Source organism: Polistes dominula, unplaced genomic scaffold (assembly GCF_049000335.1).
Source record: "Polistes dominula isolate Pdom_NZ unplaced genomic scaffold, Pdom_raw_medaka contig_28, whole genome shotgun sequence".
Taxonomy (NCBI): Eukaryota; Metazoa; Arthropoda; class Insecta; order Hymenoptera; family Vespidae; genus Polistes; species Polistes dominula.
In genome coordinates, this window is record NW_028300879.1 from 767,624 (window position 1) to 792,175 (window position 24,552).

At 31.4% G+C, this 24,552-nt stretch overlaps 1 protein-coding gene across 5 annotated transcripts in view; it reads right to left on the minus strand.

Annotated features, from left to right (window-relative positions):
- The window catches only part of Nrx-1 (neurexin 1), a 263,851-nt gene that overhangs the window by 129,267 nt on the left and 110,032 nt on the right, over positions 1-24,552 (minus strand). For 4 of the 5 annotated variants that reach the window (XM_015324919.2, XM_015324920.2, XM_015324926.2 and 1 more), the window contains exons 3-4: positions 16,055-16,202; positions 8,755-8,808 (exon numbers count right to left, since the gene is read on the minus strand). In XM_015324919.2, the coding sequence (XP_015180405.2) occupies positions 8,755-8,808; positions 16,055-16,202 (202 nt within the window). The remainder of the gene's footprint in view (positions 1-8,754; positions 8,809-16,054; positions 16,203-24,552) is intronic. The other variant, XM_015324923.2, reaches the window with a different exon arrangement.

Here is a 24,552-nt window from a genome sequence, read left to right on the forward strand (position 1 = left end):
GCGTACAAGCTTTCCTATCTTCAAATAGCACATTGTATGTATTCGTCATTAAACATTCGGAAAATTAAAGTGCCTATGATCCTTTATCTTCACTTTTCATAATTTTTTTCTTTTTTTTTTCTTTTTTTTTTTTTTTACTTTTGACGCACGTACGTCTCTCTTTTTCTCTTCGCTTTAGGATTAATTATATTATAATAGTAAAAGATTTCTTTCTCTCTCTCTCTCTTTCTCTCTCTATTTCTCTCTCGTTGAAATCGAGTTGTGGTCGAGAAAAAATAAGGAAAAAAAAAATTATTTGGAGAGTCAGCGAAAAGGCAACCACCCGCAGAGCCACGAATTTCGAGTTGTGGATGAAAGAAAGTTTGCCTAACGTAGAAACGGAATTGAAAGAGAGAGAGAGAGAGAGAGAGAGAGAGTGAGAGAGAGGAAAGGAAGGAAGAGGGTGAAACGAAAGGAATGATGAGGGATGAGAGAGGAAAGGGTAGTGTTGAAGAAGCTTTCGTCAAAATTCGAGTAACGACGTAGACCACGTTACGTTAGCGTAGTTTGCGTTAACACTATTCTCCAGTCATGGCACCGCAATACGAGAGGTACGTCCGGAGGATAGCTGCTAAAGCTTTTCACATTGCACCACTACGATATTCGACTTGGTACAAGGAATGAAGTGGGAGTGAGTAGGAAAGGAAGAGAGGGATAGAGGAAGCGAAAAGAGGAAGAGAAGGATAGAAATTGAGGAAAGACTGGTAAGTAGGGCGAAGATCTACAGTGAAAGAGAGAAAGAAAAAAGTGAGAGACAGAAAGTAAGAGACAGAGAGAGAGAGAGAGAGAGAGAGAAGGGCTAGGAGGAAAAGGAGGAGGATAAAACGATGTTAATGCCCGCCTGCCGACGACTAATTGTGAGCCACGCTACTATAGTTCCACCGACGCGACGCTCTGAATTATGAAAAAACTTGGGAGCATCGTTCCGCGAGAGAGCTCCCAAGCTTCTCTTTTTTTCTAAAAGAGAATGTGAGGAAGAAAAAGAAAGAGAGAGAGAGAGAGAGGGAAAGAAAAAAAGAAGGAGAAAGAGGGTATGTCGATGTACGACCTTTTTAACCCCTTTTATTTTTTTTCTTTCTTTCTCACTCCCTCTCTCTCTCCCTCTCTTTATTTTTTTTTTCTTACTTTTTATTTGAATAAAATGAATTCTGAAATATATCATATATTTTGTGAGATTCTTAGTAAACGTTTCTCTCTCTCTCCCACTCTCTTTCTGTCTTTCTGTCTTTTTCTCTCTGTCCTTCTTTTAGATTTCTGTTTTAAAATATAACGTTGAAAATGACGTCGTAGTATAAATGTTGTAATACATTCACCTATAACGATTTTCTAGAATGATGATGAATCAGTAATTATCATCAATTTTTGAAACTGACGATAATTACACAACGTATTAAAATAATCACATCGTTCTCTATTTGTTTCAAAAGGTCATTTCTAATCCTAATGAACGATCATTTTGTTAATAAAACATGTAAATTGTAATTATAACATAAATCAAAACAAAGATAATAACGAGGAAGAAATTAAAGTGAATTGTTCTACATTAGTTGAAAATAAATAGTAATGATTGGAGAAAGTTAACGATTTATAATAAATAATAATATTCATTAATTGTTTTTTACACTTGTTATTACATTGTCAGTGATGTTACCTATTCTTATTCCTCTTGTTGAAAAGAAAAAATCTTCCAAAGGACTCTGGAAGCCCGCGTAGTATCCCAGCTGACGTTTTCTCACGATCAATCGCACCTGCACACCCGCGCTCTAACACACATACACACACACACACATTACGTTTTATCGTAAATCTCTTCGCTTTACTCTTATATTTTTATATATCTTTACATATATATATATATAGGTACATATACTTTTTACACGTACTAAGTTTTTCCTATTTTTCTGTTTATTTATAGACATTTTAATAGTAAACAATGACTTGATAAATAATGACGTTTTTAATTCATCCTTATCTTCCTCTCTTTTCTTTCATTTTTACCTTTTTTTTTTTTAAATATATATATATATATATACTCATTTTCCACGTACTATATTATATATAATATATTTACTTTATGTACACAGAATTCGTCTATCAATGTAACAAAGTTTATCGAACACAATATCTATCTACCTATTCATGTATCTATCTATCTATATAACTATACAATTTTGTGCACGTATGCAAGGTTTTCTATTTTATTAAAATTCTAAACAACAACGCTCGCAAGTGCTCTAAAAGCGATCGAGTCATGTCAGGTTCGATTTAATTAAACAACATTGAACCATATTGAAAATATCGATTACCAACTGAGACATTCTTTTTTCTATCTTTTATTTTTTGACAATTCCCAGGATTCTCTTTTTTATTAAGGCGAAAATAACGAGGTCATCGTCAATATATCGACTGTGAATGAACTAGAGAAAGAGAGAAAGAGTATCAGTGTCACGGAGAGAATCTTTTTAATAAATTCCATCGGCTCAACGGGACGATAAAAGCGGCATTAACGCTGTCGTTCGATCTCGTCTCTACTATCCTATCCTTCTGAACACTCAACCATCCACCACCTCACCTAACCCCCCTCAACTATCCCCACAACTATCCCCTCAACTAACCCCTCTTCACCTAACCGTCTCCATCATCCTACTATCCCACTCCCACCCCCTTACCAAACCCTCTCACTGTTTCAACCGACCAACCACCCCGTTACTGCAACTCTCTACCCTCCACCCCTTTCACGCTAGTCGCTCTCAGTAGTCCATGCAGGATTAGCCGGGTAATCTCCTGAAGAGCCTCCGGGACAAGAGTAACGAGGTCCCGCGGGAAACGAAGATCTTTTCTCATCTTGAAAACTGCGTCTTTTCTCGTATCATTCTACCGTTTTCTTTCAGTTTTCTCTTTGTCTCTTTTTCTCTTTTTTTTCTTTTTTCTTTCTTTCTCTTCTTCCTCTTACTTTTCTTCTTCTTCTTCTTCTTTTTTTTTTTTTTATTTTTCCTTTTATTTCTAGTTTTTATTTTATACGATACGTTCCACTTGAGTTCTCTTCAATGAATCTCGATTTATCTCGAATCGTGTCCGAGTACTGCTTTTTCAATCGATGTTAACCGATTTTCGAAGTAATGACTTTTTATTTGCTATCTTGTTTTTATTATTATTATTATTATTATTATTGTTGTTAAGCTTTAGATTGCATTGAATAAAAACCTTTAGTGTTTAATCGCGTCGATAAAGTCGATTAATGTAATTTTTGAAATCATAAATTGTTACACGGATGTTGAGTTTTTACATTTTATTTTTGTATTTTTTATGTATAGTAATTTTTAATTAATATTCAAAGATTCAGGTTATTCGAGTATATACTATATACCCTAAAAATAATTGGGCTAAAATTCTTTACTTTATTGTTTTATATTTTTCTGTAGGATTTTTGATAAATCAATGTAAATACAAAGAACAATTATTAACATTGAAATGTATGAAGTGTGTAATAGTTAATAAAATAATACTTTTATATTTAGAATTTTTATATAATATATCATAAATACCAATTTTCTTTTAGTATTAAAAAATATCTAAAATAAATAAATTATATAATTCAACAATAATCAAATGAGATTACAATAACAAAAATCGTGTTATATAATTATCGTTATCTACTTAAAACCAATTTTTCTATTCCTTCAACATTAATCTTTTCAACATGAGGCGTTCGTTTTTTTTACAATCTCGATACTCGACGACACTTTTGAACATTGTCAAAGAACACGAGTAAAATCGAGGTAGGGGGACAGGAAATGGCCGAGAACAGAGCCCGTACCGTCTTCTTTATCGAAGAAACGATATTTTCTTTTAGACCAACCTAATGCCCATAGTCATTCCTCGAGGTCGAAACTACGAGTAGTAGAGGAACCAAAGAAGAGGAGGATCTTTCGTTGAGAACGCGATAAGGCTTTCAACGCAAAAGCTCGTATATATCTGCTAACGAGCACCAACATACTTTCTCCCTTCCCTTTCTCTCTTCTTTCCCCTCTTTCTTCCATCTTCTTCATCTTACGCCCCCTTGAATATCACAATTTATGTTTCTACGAATTTGCGAGGATATCGGAAAGGCGATTTTTCAGTAGATGAGATAAGACACGTATAAACGATTTTTATTATAGGATAAAATTATTCCAATATTAATCTAAACGTTAATAAATTATTTTGCTTAAATTAGACGAATTTTCCCATAAAAAATATGTTAACTATTAGGGCAATCGAAAAGTATTCAAAATTTTTCTTAGCTGGCGAAAAATATTTATTTAATAAGGAATTTGAAATGCTAATCAATAAAAAATTTGTTCATCAAAAAATTGTTCGTATTTATATTTAAATCATAACAATTTCTTGGGTTTCGTATCTTTTATTGCATATTTACTATTACCTTTCTTTTCTCTTACCTTTTTTTCTTACACAATTCTTTTTATTTAATTTTTTTTTGTTTTCTATGCACATGTTTTCGCTTACTGTTTTTCTTCAAGTATTATAACAACACTTTTAAACTTTTTACAGTTTCTAGTTCGATATTTTTCATTTCTAATTTCTCTTCAAATGTAATATAAAATGTATAAATTACTATTATCTACATTGTGTAATATGTTGTCAGATATAATGAAACTTTTGTTGTTAAAAGTATATTATTATCTAACATACAAGCAGTTTACATTTAATTTAAAGTTAGATGAGAGTTATAGTTTGTAATATTAAATGTCACCAAAAGATGAGGCACCTATCTCCATAACCTTTCGAGAACTATGAACACATGAATGTGCATTCGGCAAAATTATTCACCATGAGCTAGGAACACATATATGGGTTCAGTTACTGCTCAAATTATTTCAATTACAATCAACATGAATTACAATGAAATTTGAGAGATAGCCAATTCATCATGCGCGTAGTAGTCAAAAGTGAGAAGTCTGCAGCAAACGTTAAACATAAAACAACTCAGCACTCAAAGTTGTCAAAACTCTTAAAATAAGTTAAATAATCTCACAATAATAATATATTAAATAACAAAAGAATTCTCTAATGCTTTTCCCTTTCTCTCTTCGATCTAAAATTCTACATAACTTCGATTGACGAGGTCGTCTTTTAGTTGATCGATCGACATCCTCCAATATTTAGCACTCGACACGCTCACACATGCCTTTCCTCGATTCCTCAAATTCCTTGATATATTTAGATATGTTAGATCGAAGTACCTTAGAGTTATCTCTCCCACAACGAAGTATTCCCTAATAAAAGGATTGCGAGAATACTTATAATATTTAACATTATGTGCCGGTAATTATGATATTGACTTAAACCAATGAATTATACAAATTTATCTTACGATTTATTTTATATTAAAATTATTGATTTCATTTTTCATATTTTTGACATACAATTAGTCCACCGCCATAATTAACACATATACCGTATGAATAAATTTTAAATTCCATAGAAAAAAAAAATGTATAAACGAATCTTCCTTGACTTCAAGGCTGATTGATTTAATCTCACGTTAATAATTTATTTGTACTTGAACGTGTAATGGATATACAAAAGTCAACCATATTTTTTTTTTAAATGCAATAACATATTTTTTTTTACGCGTTTTTACCTTTTTCATTTACATGCAGAATGAAAATAAAATAAAAACAAAAGAACAAAAAAAAAAAAAACGTAACGCGTAGCACGGAATTATACCAGTCTCGAAACCAACTTGGTTTCGTCGACGTCATTTTTTTCCATCACCAATCGCAATCTAGTTATTGATATGGCCTGTTTTAAATGTTTCATCCGGTATATATTGTTTGTAATTTGCTTTACCGGTAGTTTCTATTGAGCAATGTCGTCGCATCGCACGTCGAGTGATGCAATATACATGCTAATATGATAGCTCATACTCGAGGACAGAAAGATGAAGACCTCTGGAAAATGTTCACCAATGGTGCATACGTGTACATGTGTTTGTGTGTGCGTGCGTGTATGTGTATGGATGTCTCTATCTATTTCTATCTCTATCTCTATCTCTCTCTCTCTCTCTCTTTCTCTTTATCTTTTACTTTCTGTTCTTGTTCATGGTCCAATTCGAATTGATCCCTTTTAGGATAAAGTTCGATGAAATTTCGACCAAAGTGAAAACGCAACATAAAAGTTCCCAAAAGACCTGATTTCCAAGAGACCACAAAACTCTCTTTTCCTTTTCTCTTTTTCTTTCTTTTTAGTTCTTTCTCTCTTTCTCTCTCTCTCTCTCTCTCTCTCTCTGATTCTGTTTCTCTCTATATATCATCCAAGTCCCTGATTCGCTATTATTCACTGATTAGTTTCTCCCTGTTCCACGTTTTCGAATAATCTCTTTGGTTCGATCGCCGTATTGGATCACAGACGAATGAATACGAGTGTCGATAATACGACTATCGGCGCGAACTCGACCGTACAAATCGTCCTGATAAAAGCTTAGAGATGACAGAATTCCAAACAATTCCGGGCATGATCATTACAGCTTTTTTCGAAGCGTGAACGGAAAAAATAATCAAGCGTTTATATATAAAATAATGAGTGAAAAAGATAGAGAACAAATCAATTTTTCTTTTTTTTCTTTTTTTTAAACAAACACAATTATTTACGCGAGCGAGATTTTTAACTTTCAAATTTAAATGTAAATAGTATGTATCAAATATTTCATACAAGTATAACAAAATGATCATTAAAGTTGACTAATTTTGTAAAGAAATAAAAATACCATCTTTAAAAGACTTTATTGGTGCTCTTTAAAAAAAAAAAAAAACTAAATATGACAATCGTGAATTGTTTGATAAATTAATGAAATTATTTAATGGATTTTAAATAAATTAATAAAATAATAATAATAATATTAATAAAAATATATGAATGATTGTTATTGAAAATGAATTAAAAATGAAATTTGCTTGAATTTGTATTATCATATTAATAACAAGCATATAAATGTTCTGTTAATGAATAAATTTTATTCCACGATGATCATAAACTCTATTGAAAGATATCTATGATAGACAGAAGGCAAACTTTAGCAAGAAATAGATCCGATAGAATGAGAAACAACGTGTCGAGTTAGCAAAGTGACGTTTAGTGCCATGTTTCACGCTAGAGTCGGACTAAACGTTCCGCGAGAAACCAAATGGAATGGGAAACATCGATTTAAACGTGAGCAACCGATCAGAAATCCATGATATCAACGACTGGTTTATACATCAATGGTGTTTACTCGCTAATTTGAAAGAGATGGAGAGAGGGAAAGATAAAGAGATTTATTTAATTTCAGTAAAAAATTGCCGTCAAAAAATGATCAATATTACATAAAAATGAATAAAAATATACTCTCGGCAGTATGTAGTTTTAGAAAGATTAATAATAAAAATAATAATAAGTTAAACAAATGTTAAATTATTGATATAATAACAAAATAATAAAATTATATATAATATTAATAATATATTAATATTAATATAATTATAATAAATAAAAATAAATAAATAAATGTAATTTTTATTGAAGTATCTCAATCAGATAAGATTTGTAAAATTAGTCAATAAATCGAATCTTGTGTGGACGAGTTGTGGTGGGCGGCTCGTTTCGTAGAAACTTTGGAGAATTCGCAGATAGAAGGACGAAGTACGTTCGGCGTTCACCTTAATAAAGGGACAAAATTCATTAGAGCTTACGTTTAATCGCTATTCGAAGGATCGATCGCGCGGTTATTCGGCATCCGGATAATGGAGCTTCCGTCGTGTTCGGACCGAATTCCTACTGCGGCTTTAAACTCCCTACAGTCAGAGTTTCGAAGGTTTAGCTTAGCCATTTGGTGATCGCAATGTATTCAGAGAGCAACGAACCTATGAACTTGGAGTCCACGAAGTAAGCTCGAGCTATGAGATAAATACGAGTTTTGTTTCTGGATCCTGTTTCCTCTTTAGACTTACATACACTTCGGTCATTCTCCGTTTTACTACCACACTCCTATAGTCTATGTCTAAATTAAAAGCAATACACTCTTTTCTAAGCTTTTAGCGCGCTACTCTATTTACCAAAGGATGAACTAAATGAAAATGTTCAACTGCGCCCTTGCTATTTTTACCAAAACCATTACCCCCAATTATTTGGATTTTTTATCTCCAATCAAAGGGTTTACCTTTTATTTTTTCCATCAAAATTTTTAAGGGCTTCAATAAAAAATAAGTTAGTCATTTATTCGTTTCATTCGTTATACATGATTTATTTTTAAGCTGATTTATTATAGAAGATTAATGTAATTTTTACCTTCAACACAAGATACACAAGTACTAGCGAGAGATCATACAATACTGATAAACATGATATAATTAATAAGACGCGTTACGTAGAATTATTTGATCTTCTCTTTCTCTTTATTAATTTTCTTTTTTAAATCAAACAGATTTCCATACACACACACACACACACACAGATCTCGTTATTTTCCAAATCAATAATGATAACAGCTTTTAGTTAAGATTCAGTTCATTTTGTTCATTTTCTACATACGACTTATTACTGGGATATTAACAATGATACCTTTTTCTAAAACTAATTAATAAACAATAAATACATAAATATATCAATAAAGGGATCATACATAGGTGTAGATATATTTACAGATAATCGTGATATCAAATAATTGATAAAACTCACTGTAATCCCAGTAATCGGCAGCACCGGCCGTGGGCAGCACCGTACTCCATGCTTCTATGCGAAAACAGAAAAAGGGAAAGGAGGAAGGTAAAAAAACAGAACCATGCTTCGTTGAAAATATGAGATATGAAGATTTTAATGAAACTAATGTGTGTGTCTATGCGTGTATAGAAAACTAGATATGTACGTGCGTAAATGTTTGTTTGTTTGGCCTTAATCCATTCCTCGTCGTTTGAAAGACGACTTTAACAGAGTCATGAGATATGAAAGAAAAAAAAGTGAAAGAGAAAAATAGAAAGAGAGAAATACAGATATGTATATGCATAGCAAAGATAAAAACAATGTGATAAGCGAAAAAAATATCTCATGTTGCACGCATAAATACGAGAAATAGAGAGAGAGAGAGAGAGAGAGAAATACAATGACAAACAGACAGAAAGAGTGGGAAAAAATCGTATGCATTTACATAAGTATATAAGTATTATACATAAATCTCATACAACCTGAAACATTTTTATATGCACTTTTTGTGTATCAGCTTTTACAACTGAAAGAAGAAACTTATTTCTATGAATATACAGTAAGTAACAGGAGTATTTCTATCCGTATTAACTGTAACATTTGAAATAATTAATATTCGTTTTTACAAAGCTTTAATATATATTTTTATTAATAGAAATCCTATTTTATAGGATCATTTAACTTTCAAATTAATATACATTTGATTGTAGTAGAACATTTAATTGTTAAAGGAATATAATTTGATTTTAATGATAATAAAATTGACCTCACGACACTATTTGCATTTAATGTAAGTAAGATATAATAAAACTGCAATAATTATTTTTGTAAGTAATACTTGGTTAAACAAATTCCACTGAAGAACAATTTAAAGATTAATCGAAACATGTTACTGACAATGTATAGAAATGTTTAAATATTTCCATGGTTTATTTCACTTAGACGAGTTTAAAAACACTTCACCCTCTCGTGCTCTAAATACAATAAACTAAAGTATATATTTTAGATTAACCAAAACCTTTTGGGTATTCTAGAGATTAACCGGGCAATCTATACAATGCCCGCGCGTATTAGTACATTGACCGTAACTCATACATATATATATACAATGTGTATACAGAACCAGTGATACATGGATAGGTATATGAACCTATGTAAAGATATATGAGAAGTAGTATTCATATATAATCGTTTCCGAGAGACTTGGAATGATTTTCTCGGTAAGCTTTTCAAGGGAAACGATCGAGTTATCGCATATATGCGTTTCCCGTGAAAACAATAATCTCATATCGTGCAGGAAAACCGAGCAGCAACCAAGCTACAACCCTCTCGAGCGTAAAGCCAACTACAACCCTCCATACATTTCTCACCGTACACTTTTTATGCTTTCTCTCCCTCCCTCCCTCCCTCTCTCACTCTCTCTCTCTCTCTCGTTCTTTTTCTTTTTTTCTTTTGTTCTTTCTTTCTGTCTTTTTCTCGTATAACTCGTAGGGATGGATTTTCACATGATTTTTTTCCCATCCGGATGCATCGTTAGGGAGTGTTAACAACGTTAACTGTGTTAGGAAGCTTGACTTTAAGTCAGTGAGAAAGAAATAGAGAAAGAGAAAAAGAATTTTATGCACACGCATATACATACACACGTATACAAATATATGTAGATATATACACGTTATGGTATACGTTTATTTCACGTGAAATGAAGAAAGAGGACAATAAAAACGTTGACGCGTTCATAGCCAGTACGAAATAACTACTCCAAGACAAAATTTATTTCTACCACCAACTTCCATATTCATTTCAAATGGATAAACTCGAGTTCTCGTAATGAAAAATTAAATCCTAAGAATTGTTATCAAATTTTTTTTCTTCTTCCCTATTTTCTATTTTCTTTTTCTTTTTCTTTTTTTTTTTTTTGACTCAACTGAAGATATGAATTTGATGAAGCATCAACAAGAGATCTGTGAAAATCCAATTGTTTTTGCTCAACTTATGAAATTTGTTATTTGTTTTTAACTTTTGTTAACAATGACTATTTTTTACCGCTAATTGGAATAATTACTTCAACTTATTATATGAGCTACTACCTTATGATACAAATCTTATTATCATTCGCTTATTTCGTTATTCGAAAATTATATTAATAGTAACTGATCTCTTTTTATTCATTGAAAAGTTATAATATTAAGGCTTTTTCTTCATTTCTGTGTCCTAACACGAATATAAAATTCTGGTTTTTTTTTTTCTTTTTTTTTTTTTTTAATTATCCCATTTCTTCGATTATTTCAACATTGATGCATTTCTTTTAAAATTCATAATAATTCTACTTGTTCATTATCTTTAATTCAACTTAAACTCGAATGTCAACAAATTTTAAAATGATTCAAACAGAAAATTATTTTTTCCATTTTTTTTAAAAATTGTCAAAAAATAAATGCAGAAAATATCCATATCACTAACTACTATTATTTATCACATTACACTGACACATTTTGCTCTTCACATACAACGCAACACATGTTACATATATTATAACTTTCAACTTTCTTTTTTGAGTGACGAATAGCAAAATTGTTCGTGAAGTGAGTAGAAGGAAAAAGAAAAAAACAAGGAGAAGACGAAGAGGGTGGTTGGGGGTTGTTGATTGAAAAGTTTGGAAAGTTGCATATGTTGGTTGTAAGCAGGAAGGAGTAAAATGGGTCAGTGATGAACTCTCACAAGGGTGGTGGTAGTCAGCTGAAGCCAATGTTCAAATTCTACCACTGTTTCGTATCGTCCACTGACATATTCAAAATCTTTCTCGTGCTATTTCCCAACACTACTCACATAACCAAAAATAAAGATTAGGAGACGTATTTAAGAAATCCTTTCTATCTTTTAAAAACTTATAATCAAATTTTTGTTTTAACTTTCATCGAACGTATATATAAATGAAATGTTCAATTTTCAGATCAATTATTTTGTTCAATGATCGAATATTTAAATGAATGTCATTACAAAATTTCCTGTTGTCTCATTATTTATTTGTTTAATTAATCTAAATTTGTATTAAAATAAATTAGTAATAAATAAAATATATTCATAGGACCATAAGACATTTAAGTATAGTCATTTTATGTAAATTTTAATTATTCACGGGCGTAATGAATTCTTATTTGAATTAATTCAAATATTAAAGTTAGTCATTGAAGGATATTGACCTTTTTTGGTAAATATGATTTAACAAAAGATTAAATAAAAAATATAAAAAACATAATTAAACCTCTATTAAAATAATTAGAATAGAATCGTAGAACGAGATTAAAACCAGCGTATGAAAGAAATTCAACTCTCACTTTCCTATTTTTACACGAGTCCAGTCATTCGCTCTATAGTCTCTACTTTTAGTAGCCTCGAGGAACGGCAATTAGTAATAAAAGGGTGAACGTGAAAGAACAAAAAAAAACGTACAACCATGACGATGACGACGACGAAAACGACGACGACAATGACGACGACAACGACGACGAATCGGAGTTCATGGCGTCAATTGAACACATTTTTTTCGTTCGTGAGTAACGTGCGTGAGAAACATAGTCGTCTTCTTCCTTTTTCTACTGTGTGGAAAAAAGATGTAAGTGGAGGAAGGGTTGAAGGGTAAGAGGGTGGGAAGAAAGAAAGGAGTTAGGGAGCTTTGCACGAGCATACTCGAGGTCGACGTTAGCGAAACGTAGAAGGTATGCGAAAGGAAAGCTTTTATCCTTTATTCAACGTGCGTGTTTTACGAGCCATTCGCGACGCTCGTTAAAATGCCGGTTCTTGCCTTTTATTTGCGTTACGTTAGCACGGTTAACCCTTCTTTTTTCCCCGATCCTCTTTTTTTCTCTCTTTCTTTTTTCCTATTTTTCTTTATCTCTCTCTCTCTCTCTCACTCTCTCTCTATTTTCTTTCTGTTTTTATTAACCCTCATTTTGTTCTTCATTCTTCAAAGGAAGTATTGATATTCAAAGGAAATTAATCGTGTCGTATTAAAACTCTTTGATGGTTGAAATAAAGTTTGTTTGTATGATACTAAACTCTTTACTCGATCGTGTATTGATTCTATTCGACCATACATGTTTTTTTGTTTATCAAGCTTTTTCAAATAATTCTTTGATCTCTTTTATAAGACAAATTATATGCTTCAGAGATTATGTATAATATTAAATATTATTATGTTTTTCAATATCTGTAAATTTTAAAATTATATGCATAACACATGAAAATATTGACATAATCGACCAGTAGCACTTCATCTAAAGTTGCGGTTTACGTTAGATTATTTGTACAATTCGTATATGTCAGGGTTGTGTCATGGTACGAAACACTTCGAGTCTGAAGTATTTTTTAGATGAATATTAATATCGGGCCTCTATCCCCTCTAATAAAGTGGTAATAAAGATGCAAATACAATTATAATATAATTTATTAAAACGTTATTAGTGTGAATCCTTTTAATTGGCTGTTGACAATGTTAAAAATCATTATAAGACTACTATGCATGTATGATTCTGATCTAAACAAAAATGAACGTTACAAAAAGTACATATCTGTCAAAAATTTTTGTGCATTAATCTAGTTCCACATTGTTTTACTATAGCATTCAATTCTTTGTTGAATTTCTATGAGATCCTAACGGACTGATTATTCCCGACCGTAATAAATTTTACGTATCCTTTCACATCAGAGCTTCGTTTCCAGTACTTCTTCTCTTTTCTATCCACGTAGGTACCACATTCATCCTTTCTTTCTTTCTTTCATTCATTCATTCATTCATTCATTCTTTCTTTCTTTCTTTCTTTCTTTCTTTCTTTCTTTGTCTCTTCCAATCCGAAAGAGCTTCACCGCTATTCCTAGCTCTCGAAAGCGATTTATCACCTTCCACTATCCCTTTTCTCGCGTCCTTTTTATTCATCCTCTCGTTACCGATTCTCTAAGCTACCCATCTAGAACGATAATTAAAAAGTTCCTTCGTTCCTGGATTTTCTAACTCTTTTACCAAAGAGTACCTACGTCCAAGCAAGCGAGCAAGCAACCGCTTGCATTCCTCTCTCTAACACGTACATAATAGGATCTAAGCGATCCGCGAAAAATCTTCATGCTCGACTCACGTTCGAAAGTGGAACAAATCCTCTAATCGCTTACGATGTTCACCAAATGCCGCCATTTTTTGTTGCTTCCTTTTCTTTTTTGTTTTTTTTTTTCTTCTTTTGTATATAAACCAAACGGGCAAGCCATAACCATTACCGTGGTTTCTTCTCTTTTTTTTGTTCATTTCTCTTTTGCTTTGCATCATTCCCCTGCCCTCCTTCTCTCTTTCTCACTCTCTCTCTCTCTCTCTCTCTCTCTCTCGCACACACTCTTTCTCTCTTTTTTTTTTCCTTCAGTTTCGTAAAATTTTCATGAGAGACGAATGGGCCGACGGTTCTCGACGAGCTAACGAGCGCAACCACCACAACGACCAACTGACGCCAGGGAAAGGGAAATTTTCATATTTTTTCTATTCCCTTTTTTCCTTGATTTCTTTTTTTCTCTCTCTCTCTCTCTCTCTTTCTCTCTTTTTTCTTTTTTTTCTTTTTTTCATTTTACATGTATAAGTAACGTAAGGGATTTACTTTAATTGCGATGCACTATGCGCGATAATGCTCACTATGGGCTACACCGCCGCGTATTTATATATTTGTGTGTATGCGTAGGTGTATGTATGCGCGTGTTTTTTATTTTTTTTAATGTGCAACATATCAACGTGTGCATATGGACACTCGCATACACACACACACATATTTACGCGATAACGTTACGTTCCTCTCGACAATTTCTTTCGTGAAAAACGCACGTCTCTCTTAGAAAAAACACAAGAAGAAATTAAAAAGTTCAAAAAAAAAAAAAAAACCAAACAATTCACGTGCTTCTTAACGTTTTGCCTTCTTTCCTTCAGGTTAAACGTAGTTACCAACGTCTTTTCTTTTTTTTGCATACTTACTTTCTTTTCTTTCATTTCCACACGTTCTCTCATTTTCAACTCTTATCCGCCAATTTACTTTCCGTTTAAAGCAGTTTACCATTATTTTTTTCTAATGACAACGATGCAATACTAATGATAAATAATTATAAACTACTAATTATTATTATTATTATTGTTATTGTTGTTGTTATTATTTGTATTATTGTTATGAAGATCTAACATGGAATCGATAAAAGCAAAATCAAACGGTATAGAAACATGTCACGTTATACAAGTACGGACACACACACACACATATACGTATATTATTTGTGTTTAAATATATATAATGTAATATACCAGTATGGCAATCGAGAACGTCGAACTGTTAACGCACAAATATAAATTAACGAGCTACCGTGTGCGGTATTTATTCGATATAGTATAGAAAAAGCGCTTATAACGCAGAAATGAATCATGCGGGTTCTATATCCACCAATAATATAATTAAACTACCCTACTATATAAACACATATATACATATATGTTTATATATACAGAGTGCCTTAAAATACATGAGCATAATTTCAGGAAGTATCATTTTGAGTAAGTTCAAATAATTAAAAAATGATCATACAATCGTACCCTCGATGTGACATTGATTTCCAAATTGTATCTGTTTTTGTATTACATGCGTGGTTACATAATTTTTACAGAAACTGTTCGAAGTTTACACACATTTGGTTATTAATGTCGTTTGAAGATGTCGTTTGAATTAACCGATAAAGTAAAATATATAGTTGAAACAAGCAATCAGTAAAGTTATGTGATGAAGTATTGGAAGACAAAAATGATTATAACTCGAAAACAATGTCATATTACGAGGTATATGATTATATGAACTTGTTTTGTTTATTTTAGTATAGTAAAACCGCTCTCTTTGATATTACACATCGATATATTTTGAAAGAGCCTGTATGTACACGAGAATATATAGTAGAACATTTCTCGTTAATGTAGGAAAGTGTTATGCATAGTTCGTTACTCGCTATCGAGTAGAGAACGATGATCGATCTCTCTCACTTAGGAAACTACAACTCGTCGTGTTAAAAGATTAATATCTTCTTCACGTTGGTATCCTCTCGATGCGGTACACATACACACACACATATACATATATATATATATATATATAGATACAGATAAAACCAAAACATAAACAAAACATGTGGAAAAGAAAAAGAAGAAGAGGGAAATGTTTCCTTGATATAAAATAAAAAAAAAATACAGTAAAGAAAAAAATGAAAAAGAACTCACCTTTTTCACAGTAAGCACCCTCGTAATCACCGGAACGGCATTCGCAGATGGGTCCGCTATCCGTTGAAATGCAGATTCCACCATGTTGACAAGGATCTCGCGTCTCGCATGCGTCCGTCGTGTTGCCTGTCATCGAGTTCCGTAAGCTCTGCAAATAAAAACGTTGCGAATTCGGGTCAGAAAGTCGATCGATATGACACACACACATGCACAACTTGAATAGAAAGAGAAGATTAAAGTACATTTGTCAATAACGATAATTATGATAGTTGATTAGAACAAGAAAAAATCGAAGGATTTATTTTTTCATTTATTTTCTAATAATATTTAAATAATCGTAGTAAACAAAAAATCCATTTTATGGTTTGTATTATAAATATTGTATTGTAATAATTATAGTTGTAAAAAATTGACTTTTTTTGAGTTTTACTATTAACAAAAATTAAATATATTTTTATTACGATCAGTTTTTGTTTTTGTTTTTTTTTTATTATTGTTAGGAATAAGGAACAGTAGTTCGTATTAAGTAAATTAAATTGTAATCGCAAAGTAACTTGACTTATAACATTTTTCTGTTCGATCATTGAAATTTATTGAAATGAGATAGATCTTAAGTATAAAAAAGTAATTAATTCTGGAGCGTCAAGGAATCACACAAATTAAATGTGAGAAAATAAAAATTCTATTTAATATCAACAAAAATCGAGGTCACGTTCGTTTTCTAAAATAACATTATATCAATTTGATTACGCGATATTGCAAATGACATTGAGAAAAAAATTCGATAATAGAAAAGAAGATTGCATTTGTACGATAACTTGTTAAGGAAATCATTTTTTATGTATGTAAAAGGAGTCTTCGTAAAAAGAAACATCCAAAGAATTCAAACGAAATATCAATTTCTATTCAATTAATCATTACGTAACTATTTTAACGCGTTATTGCAAATGACATTGAAAGAAATTCAATAATGCAAAAAGAAAACTACACTCGTTTGATATCTTGTTAAGAAAACCATTTTTTATGTAATAAGAATCTTCATCAAAATGAAAAATTCAAAGAATTTAAACGAAATATCAATTTCTATTCAATTAATCATTACATAACTATTTTAACGCGTTATTGCAAATGACATTGAAAGAAATTCGATAATACAATACAAAACGAAGATAACACTTGTTCAATAACTTGTTAAGAAATTTATATTTTTATCTAATAAGAATTTTTGTACAAAGGAAGATAAAAAAAAAAAAAAAAGAAAGGAAAAAAAAAGAAAAGAAAAGAAAAGAAAGCAAAGTCAAAGAATGCAAACGAAATATCTATGTATATCTCTGTTGAATGAAAAAAGGAGAGGAGCAGCTTTAAGAACGATCACTAATGGGGAAATTCTCGTTGAGATGCCTTCTCGTTTCTCTCACGAAAGGATAATAAGACTCTCAAGCGTTTAAAGGGTAATCGAATCGAACAGAAGGGAGTTTCGCGTTTGCTAACGAGGAAGAGGTTCGAGGATTCTTTAAGATTTTTCTTGTCTATTTCCTTCTCTCTCTCTCTCTCTCTTTCTTCTTTTTTTACTTTTTCTTTTCTTTCCTCTTTTATTTTGTTCGATTCCTCTTCTTTAGATATTTCTTTATGGACCGGGACCAACATGTACAATGATAGGTCGACTACGATAATAGATCCTACTACCAATGTGGTTGACCCGGTAACCCAATACGTGAATCCCCCCACTATAGTGGGACTTTTCGTAAAAATGATGGAGAATACTCTCATTCTCTCTCTTTCTCTCTTCCTCATCCTTCCTTCTTCTTATTCTGTTTGAGAGAAAAAGTCTCGTTCTATCGCTTTGGCGGCTCGTATATAGGCCGTGCACGTTGCATTCGCGAAAAACGTTGGCCGATAGTTCGTCCCTTCTTGAGATTATATCTCGACGAATGAGAAAAATATAGAGAAAAGAGAGAGAGAGAGAGAGAGAGAGATACAGAGAACATGGTAGCATAGAAAATTAAAGAAAAGAAAGAGCAATTGCTTGTTTTAGGTACTTAATATTAATCATTGAAATATTCGTAAAAATGAAAAAATCAAAACATGGAATCACGAGAAACGAAAAAACATATATCATAAAATTAGAAAAAAAATAAAAATATAGTTGGCATCCAAAATGTAGATAGAACGTTATGGAAGAAGACACTTCGCATGATGAAAGCTCAAGGGAATTGAGGCAAAGTTCGATCGTTGACCCTTCCAATTAATCTTCTTAGACGTAATTAGCCGAGCTACTGGGATCGCTTCGATTAAAAACGTTCTCTCTTGTTAGCTACAAAATCCACTTTCAGGTGGATTATATATAATAGATATTCGAGGAAAAAGAAGGGCTCGTTATGTGGAAAAAGCAACTCCCGTTTTTTTAATATTAACGCGCAATGCTTCGAAAAATGTACCTAACTCGATATTTTTAAGTTCGATAAATCGACCTACTTCGTTAAATTTCATCCAACAGTTTTTCCCCTCCTCTTCTTCTTCTTCCTTTTTAATAATCTTAACGAGTAAACGATTAAGACAAAAAAGAATGTAGTAGCCGAACAAACGACGAAAATAAGACTCGTATTATTAGGTGAAAAATAATTCATTCATTCATATATTGAGTGAGATGGTGTCCCTTAAAATCGTACACCGTTACGTTTACCAGATTTTTCCTTAAAAACTAAAAAATGGGATTGCGGTTTATTTTTTATCTTGAACTATCTTTTCTATGAAAATCTATACCTCTAGTATTTTTATAGCTCTACCGCAATAAACTGATCAACACGGTGAGGATTTGTTCGTTGCAACAAATTCCTCAACTTGTTCCGACATTTGACGGAACACAGACTGCGCGAGAACAATGGGCTTCTTTCTGTGGACAAGCTCTGTTTTTTATTTATAACAAATTCATTGCACATTGATAATTCCACTGTTACTTTGGTGACACTGTGCAACAAAAAAAATTTTTTTTTATATAAATAAAACTGATAGTTTTTGACATTCTGATACTGATGGAGAAAATGTGCAATCAATAATATTTTGATTCGATTCATCGAGATTTGCTTTAATTGTAAAACATATTCATATTTTACTTATCTATTTTTTGTCTTTTGTTTACAAACATTATCGAGATAACAACGTTTCATATTTTAATCTTTTTTTTTACATCTTTTGGTATCGTCGCTCGTGCTTACATACGTTCGATCGCGATGTTTTATTCACTCTTTCTTTGAATATTTAGTGTTTGCATTTTCCTTTCTCCCTTTCTCTCCCTTTTCTCTCTCTCTCTCTCTCTTTCTCTCTGACTGTTTTTTACTATCTCTCTCAAACTTGCAGCACATACCGTCCGAGCGTTTTCAACGATCGACCCTAATTCGTAAACGCGATAAGCACGAGCGTACTCGAGGACGTCACGCGTTATCTCTTCCATTTGAGCTTTACGAGAGTACGATTTTCTCTCTCTCTCTCTCTTTCTCTCTCTCTGTTCCCTCTCTCTATGTCTCTATCCATCCTTCTCTCTTTAAATAGTCGCAGTAAAGCAATCCCAATGAAATATTATTAACGAACTCGCACGATACATCGATGATTAGTGATCCATATTGGTCAAGCTGGAATGACTAAATTATTTTAACAGCGATAAAATCTATTTCATTAGAATTTATGTATGCATAAAAATAAAATAATAAAAATAGGAAATGAGAGATAGAAAATTTTCTTTCACATTTGCAAATATATTAAAAATATTTTATATTAATTTTCATATTTAAATAATTCCCTCAGATGCAATCTTGTAACAACAAATTGTTTCAAAGAGTTAAATATGATGATAACAAAATTGTTTATTCACGTGATTATCTTTTTTTGAACTAGAAACATTAAAATATATTTTACGTTTAAATGTATAAAATGTTTTTTCTTTCATTACTTATTAAAAAGATCATTTAAAGTATTTACTATATAATTTCTTTTTACTATATTACTACACGTGTATACACGTGTATATCAGAAAGGTATTTATGATGTCATTAGATATGTGGATATTTTCGTTAGAAAGCAAAACAGGAGGGTAAACGAGCTACCAAATTCTCCGTCCAGGTTTGTATCGAAAATGTAATTTGCCTTGGCACGGGCCAGACATTAATTAGTCTTTCTCGTGGAAAATCTCATTAACAATTCGCCTGGTTGGTATCCAGTGTTGTTCGTATAAAAGTATGATTAATGTGGTGTCAGTGGTCACCACGGGCACAGAACGTTTCCATGCACGACTCAACAGGATTCTTCTTGCTTTTCTACAAACGAGAAATAAGACTGTGTTACAGAACTCGTTTATACGCTTTGTTAATAGTATAGTATAGGAATAGAAGCAAAAAAAAAAAGAGAGAGAGAGAGAGAGAGAGAGAGAGATAGAGAGAGAAAGCTTTTGAATATACGCGGTATACCATTTAGATTGGAAAATCTAAATATTTATTTTTTGTTTCTTTTTTCTTTTGATATTGATTGCCTCGAAAAAAAACAAATGTTAACTTTTTGTTTTCGGATGTTATAAACGTTTTATTTTTGAGATATCAAAGTTTCGAAAAAAGGATTTCGTACATCAAACGATATATTTTCGTTATCGTAGTATGATAGCTCAATGATAACAAACAAGAAAGTAATAAAAATGAATTCAATCGATATCATCTATTTTTAACTGCAAGAGAGAAAAACATGCAAAATTTGTACACGTTTTAAGTCAAATAACGTAATTTTGGGACGATCACAATCGTCGTCGATACTTTTACAAATTATATTAAATGTTTATTCAAATATTTGATTTATTTTTTCAAAAATATTTCTATTGTTTAAATATCGAATATTAAATAAAAACTCGAGCATAACTCGTTCATCAATCAAGCAATAATATGACCACATTTGTTGTCCCTTCGAATACATTTTTGTTCAGATTCTATAGTTTTAGGGTTGATATTTCTAATTCTTTATAAATAAAACTCTTTATGTGTGCATAATTTATTCTTGTGATACTATCTTAACTTGTAATGTATTTTTGAAACGATTCTTTCCCTACCGAATATTATTTATTGATGCTTTATTTCATTTTAGAGGTACTCGTTTGAGCCTAAATTCTTTTCAACACTCCAAATTTTCTATAAGGAAAATAAATTCATCTAAATATAAATAATTCATTCTTACAGCCCTTAAATCTTCAAGACTACAAGTCTTTCGTGTTATCGATTTGTTCCTCCATTAGGATAATAATCAAATATTTATATGAATTTTTTTTCATTATTTTTATGTCCCATGTCCATTATTGACGTGCAGCCCACATATTTTACGTTACACCTTGAACATAAAATCATAAATATTCTTACAATTCTTAAATTCATAAAACCAAAATTCTGTTGTATTCTCGTTCAGAAATTGTTGGTGTTCCTTTCCTTCTTGTATGAGGAAGAAAACCACAAGGGTCAAAAAAGATTGAAGATTCTGTTGAAGTTGATCGATCGATAAATCGTTCAGAGAATTTCGAAGAACGTAAGACGCAACCCCCACCCACCCCCAACCGTGCCGTTATGAAGTATGTGCCGCATAGTTGCATAAGTATGTTCCCCATGGTGGTACGGGTACACATAGTTACCAAAAGCGCTAGAATAAATCAGAATATCTAATTTGTAGTAAATCAAGCACCCTAACTGGCCGTACTAGCGATATTGCACCATTTATATACGTGTGAACGATTTATCGTGACGTACCTTAATTAGATTCATCGAAGATAGTATCGCGAAATAAAAGAGGACTAAATATGTAGGTATGTATAGTGTACATACTACGTGATACGTGTCTTGTAATCTCTTCAAGAAGTACAGCTATCTTAACAATAAACCAGATTATCTTGTCTTTAGAAGGATTATCGATTTGAACTGGTATTGTGATCACGATCACGTTCTAAAATATATTATTGTTTTATACGAGTGAATGAATTCATATATGTACCAGTGATTGTGATAGTAGTAAAATAATTAACAAAATTTATTTTATAATTTATTTAATGTTCAAATTATTTATACTTTAAATCAAATAAATATAATTTCTTTCAATTTGTTAACTCATTCGCACTGTCATAATTTAATTAAATGTACTATAATATTATATATGAAAATAATAAAAGATATAATAATTTGATGTTTCTCAATACTTAGTACACTGATTTCGAAGTCTGTTAACTTTCTAACGTATCAAATAAGAAAATAAAAATATTGAAATAAATTGTAAATAGAAAAAATGAAGTCACATTAATTAAAATTACATAGTAATCGATTAGTATTACTACATTAATAGTAAGCATTTATTAGATACATTTAAAACACGACGACACGAATAACTCATTTATGATCCTCGTTGAGAACCTCATAAAAGATTTCCTGAGATTTCTGAAATTACCAAGTTTCTTTAAATAGTACCTCTATTTCCAAATGCAATGTCTCAGAATCAGGAAATACAATACCTTTCCATTCAACTCCTGACAAGTTCGAATAGTTGTAAGAAAGAACGACGAATCGTCATTACCACTCGACAAACGTAATAATAACATATTCGCAGGTGTATAATACAGTCGATTAAACCGTTTGTACTATTCCAGCATGCACACTACAAGGATCGTTATAAGCTTGCCAGAGGGAAGGAAGATAGGAAGGAAGGAAGGTAGGAGAGAAAGGAATAATATTGTCTTAGACCAGTATTGTTACGTATCGAAGCAGTTGAATTACTATAGTGAGTATTCATTATCTTATTCAAGATTTATCGATAACATTGATTCATCATTATCGATATAAAGCTTCATTTATTTTTAATTCTAAAGAAAATTTCATTTGATCAAAAAAAAAATATATTCATCAGTATAACCTCCATTATATGACCAATTATTATGCAAACCTTCTATTGCATGTACCTCGATTATTCGAAATATTTTTTATATGAAATTCAAATAAATTTTTTCTATAATTTTATATAATAATTTTTATAATTTTAATTTTTTATATAGACATTCCTGTTTACAGTATCTAAAAATAAATAAATGAACATAAAAATTGCTTGCCTTTGTAAAACGAAATTCACCATAATGATTCAGTTTCCAAATGATATACGTGCTAAACGCGAGTTTGTTTATTATACTAACAATGTGTTTTTTGAATTCTCCACTTATTTTTTAAATAAATTTGTACAACGAAGGTTCTATTGTAATATTAAATAAACACGAGAAAAATAGTTAAGATTATTTCATTTGTGAAAGATCCACAATTTTTTTCTCACGATTAATACAACTTATTTACTTCTCGTTTTCAAATAGTAATACTTACATTTGCTCAAACGAATAAACGAAAGGAAGAATAGGGTGACCGATGGGAGATGTCTGGAAGGTATGTAAATGTATATGTATATGCACGTGTATACATGCATGTACAATGTCGGCCAAGAGTTTGAAATTGCTAAGTAAATTTAGAGATCTAAATCTCAGCATTTACTTCTTCTTTGCATATACGACCCATATAGAGGTCGCTCATATATACGGGGCCTAGTATGGATGACCTATATATATATATATATGGATCGTTAATAACAGAAGGGTTCAATTGGTTGTGGAAACTATACAAGAATATTATGTATGTACAAAAATAACTAATATCTCTTGAAACGTCATTCGACATGTCTCGAAAATTTTATTTTTAAATTTATCAGTATATATGATTTTTTTTTTTTTAAATGAACGAATAATTTCAAACTTTTGGCTGATAGTGTATGGGCATATGTATGTTCGCAAGATACCTACGTCGAGATTTAAGTGCGAAGGGTCGTGTAGGTGCAATAGGGTTCTTCAGTTAGAACGTAAAGAAGGATGGGGGTGCCGATGTCGCGACTTTTACCCGACGTTTACTTCCTTTTCCCCTATGCCCAGTTTTCTTTTGGAGAACCCTCCTTTTTTAACTGTAAGAATCTCTTTAATAAGAACCTCTCGTTTCCCACGATTCCTCTTTGCTTCCATGACTTTCTCGGACTTAAAAGAAGCCACTTCTAGAAACGTTGAAACATTTAGCGATGTATTCATCAACGCTTAGATTTCATGAATTCTCTATCGGTTTTAGTTTGCTTAAAGATTACCGAGATTTATTTTTAAATTGTTGTTTAATTTTAATTGGTTTTATCTAAATGCTTAGTTAGTTGCATTAATTATATTTCAACGTTTATTGAAAATTTCGAATTATTATTTTGATAAATCAATCAATTTATTAACCTGTTAACTGTTAGTTTCGTATATATGCGTCATTTTTAAAAGATTATTTCTTGTCAACATTCAATATTTTATCACAAATTATGAAAATATTATCCAATTCTTTTTCCCTCTTATTTTTAACAAATTTGAGAATAAATTAGTTCTCGATTCGTCTAAACTGATCCTTTTATTCACATTTAATTGAAAACAT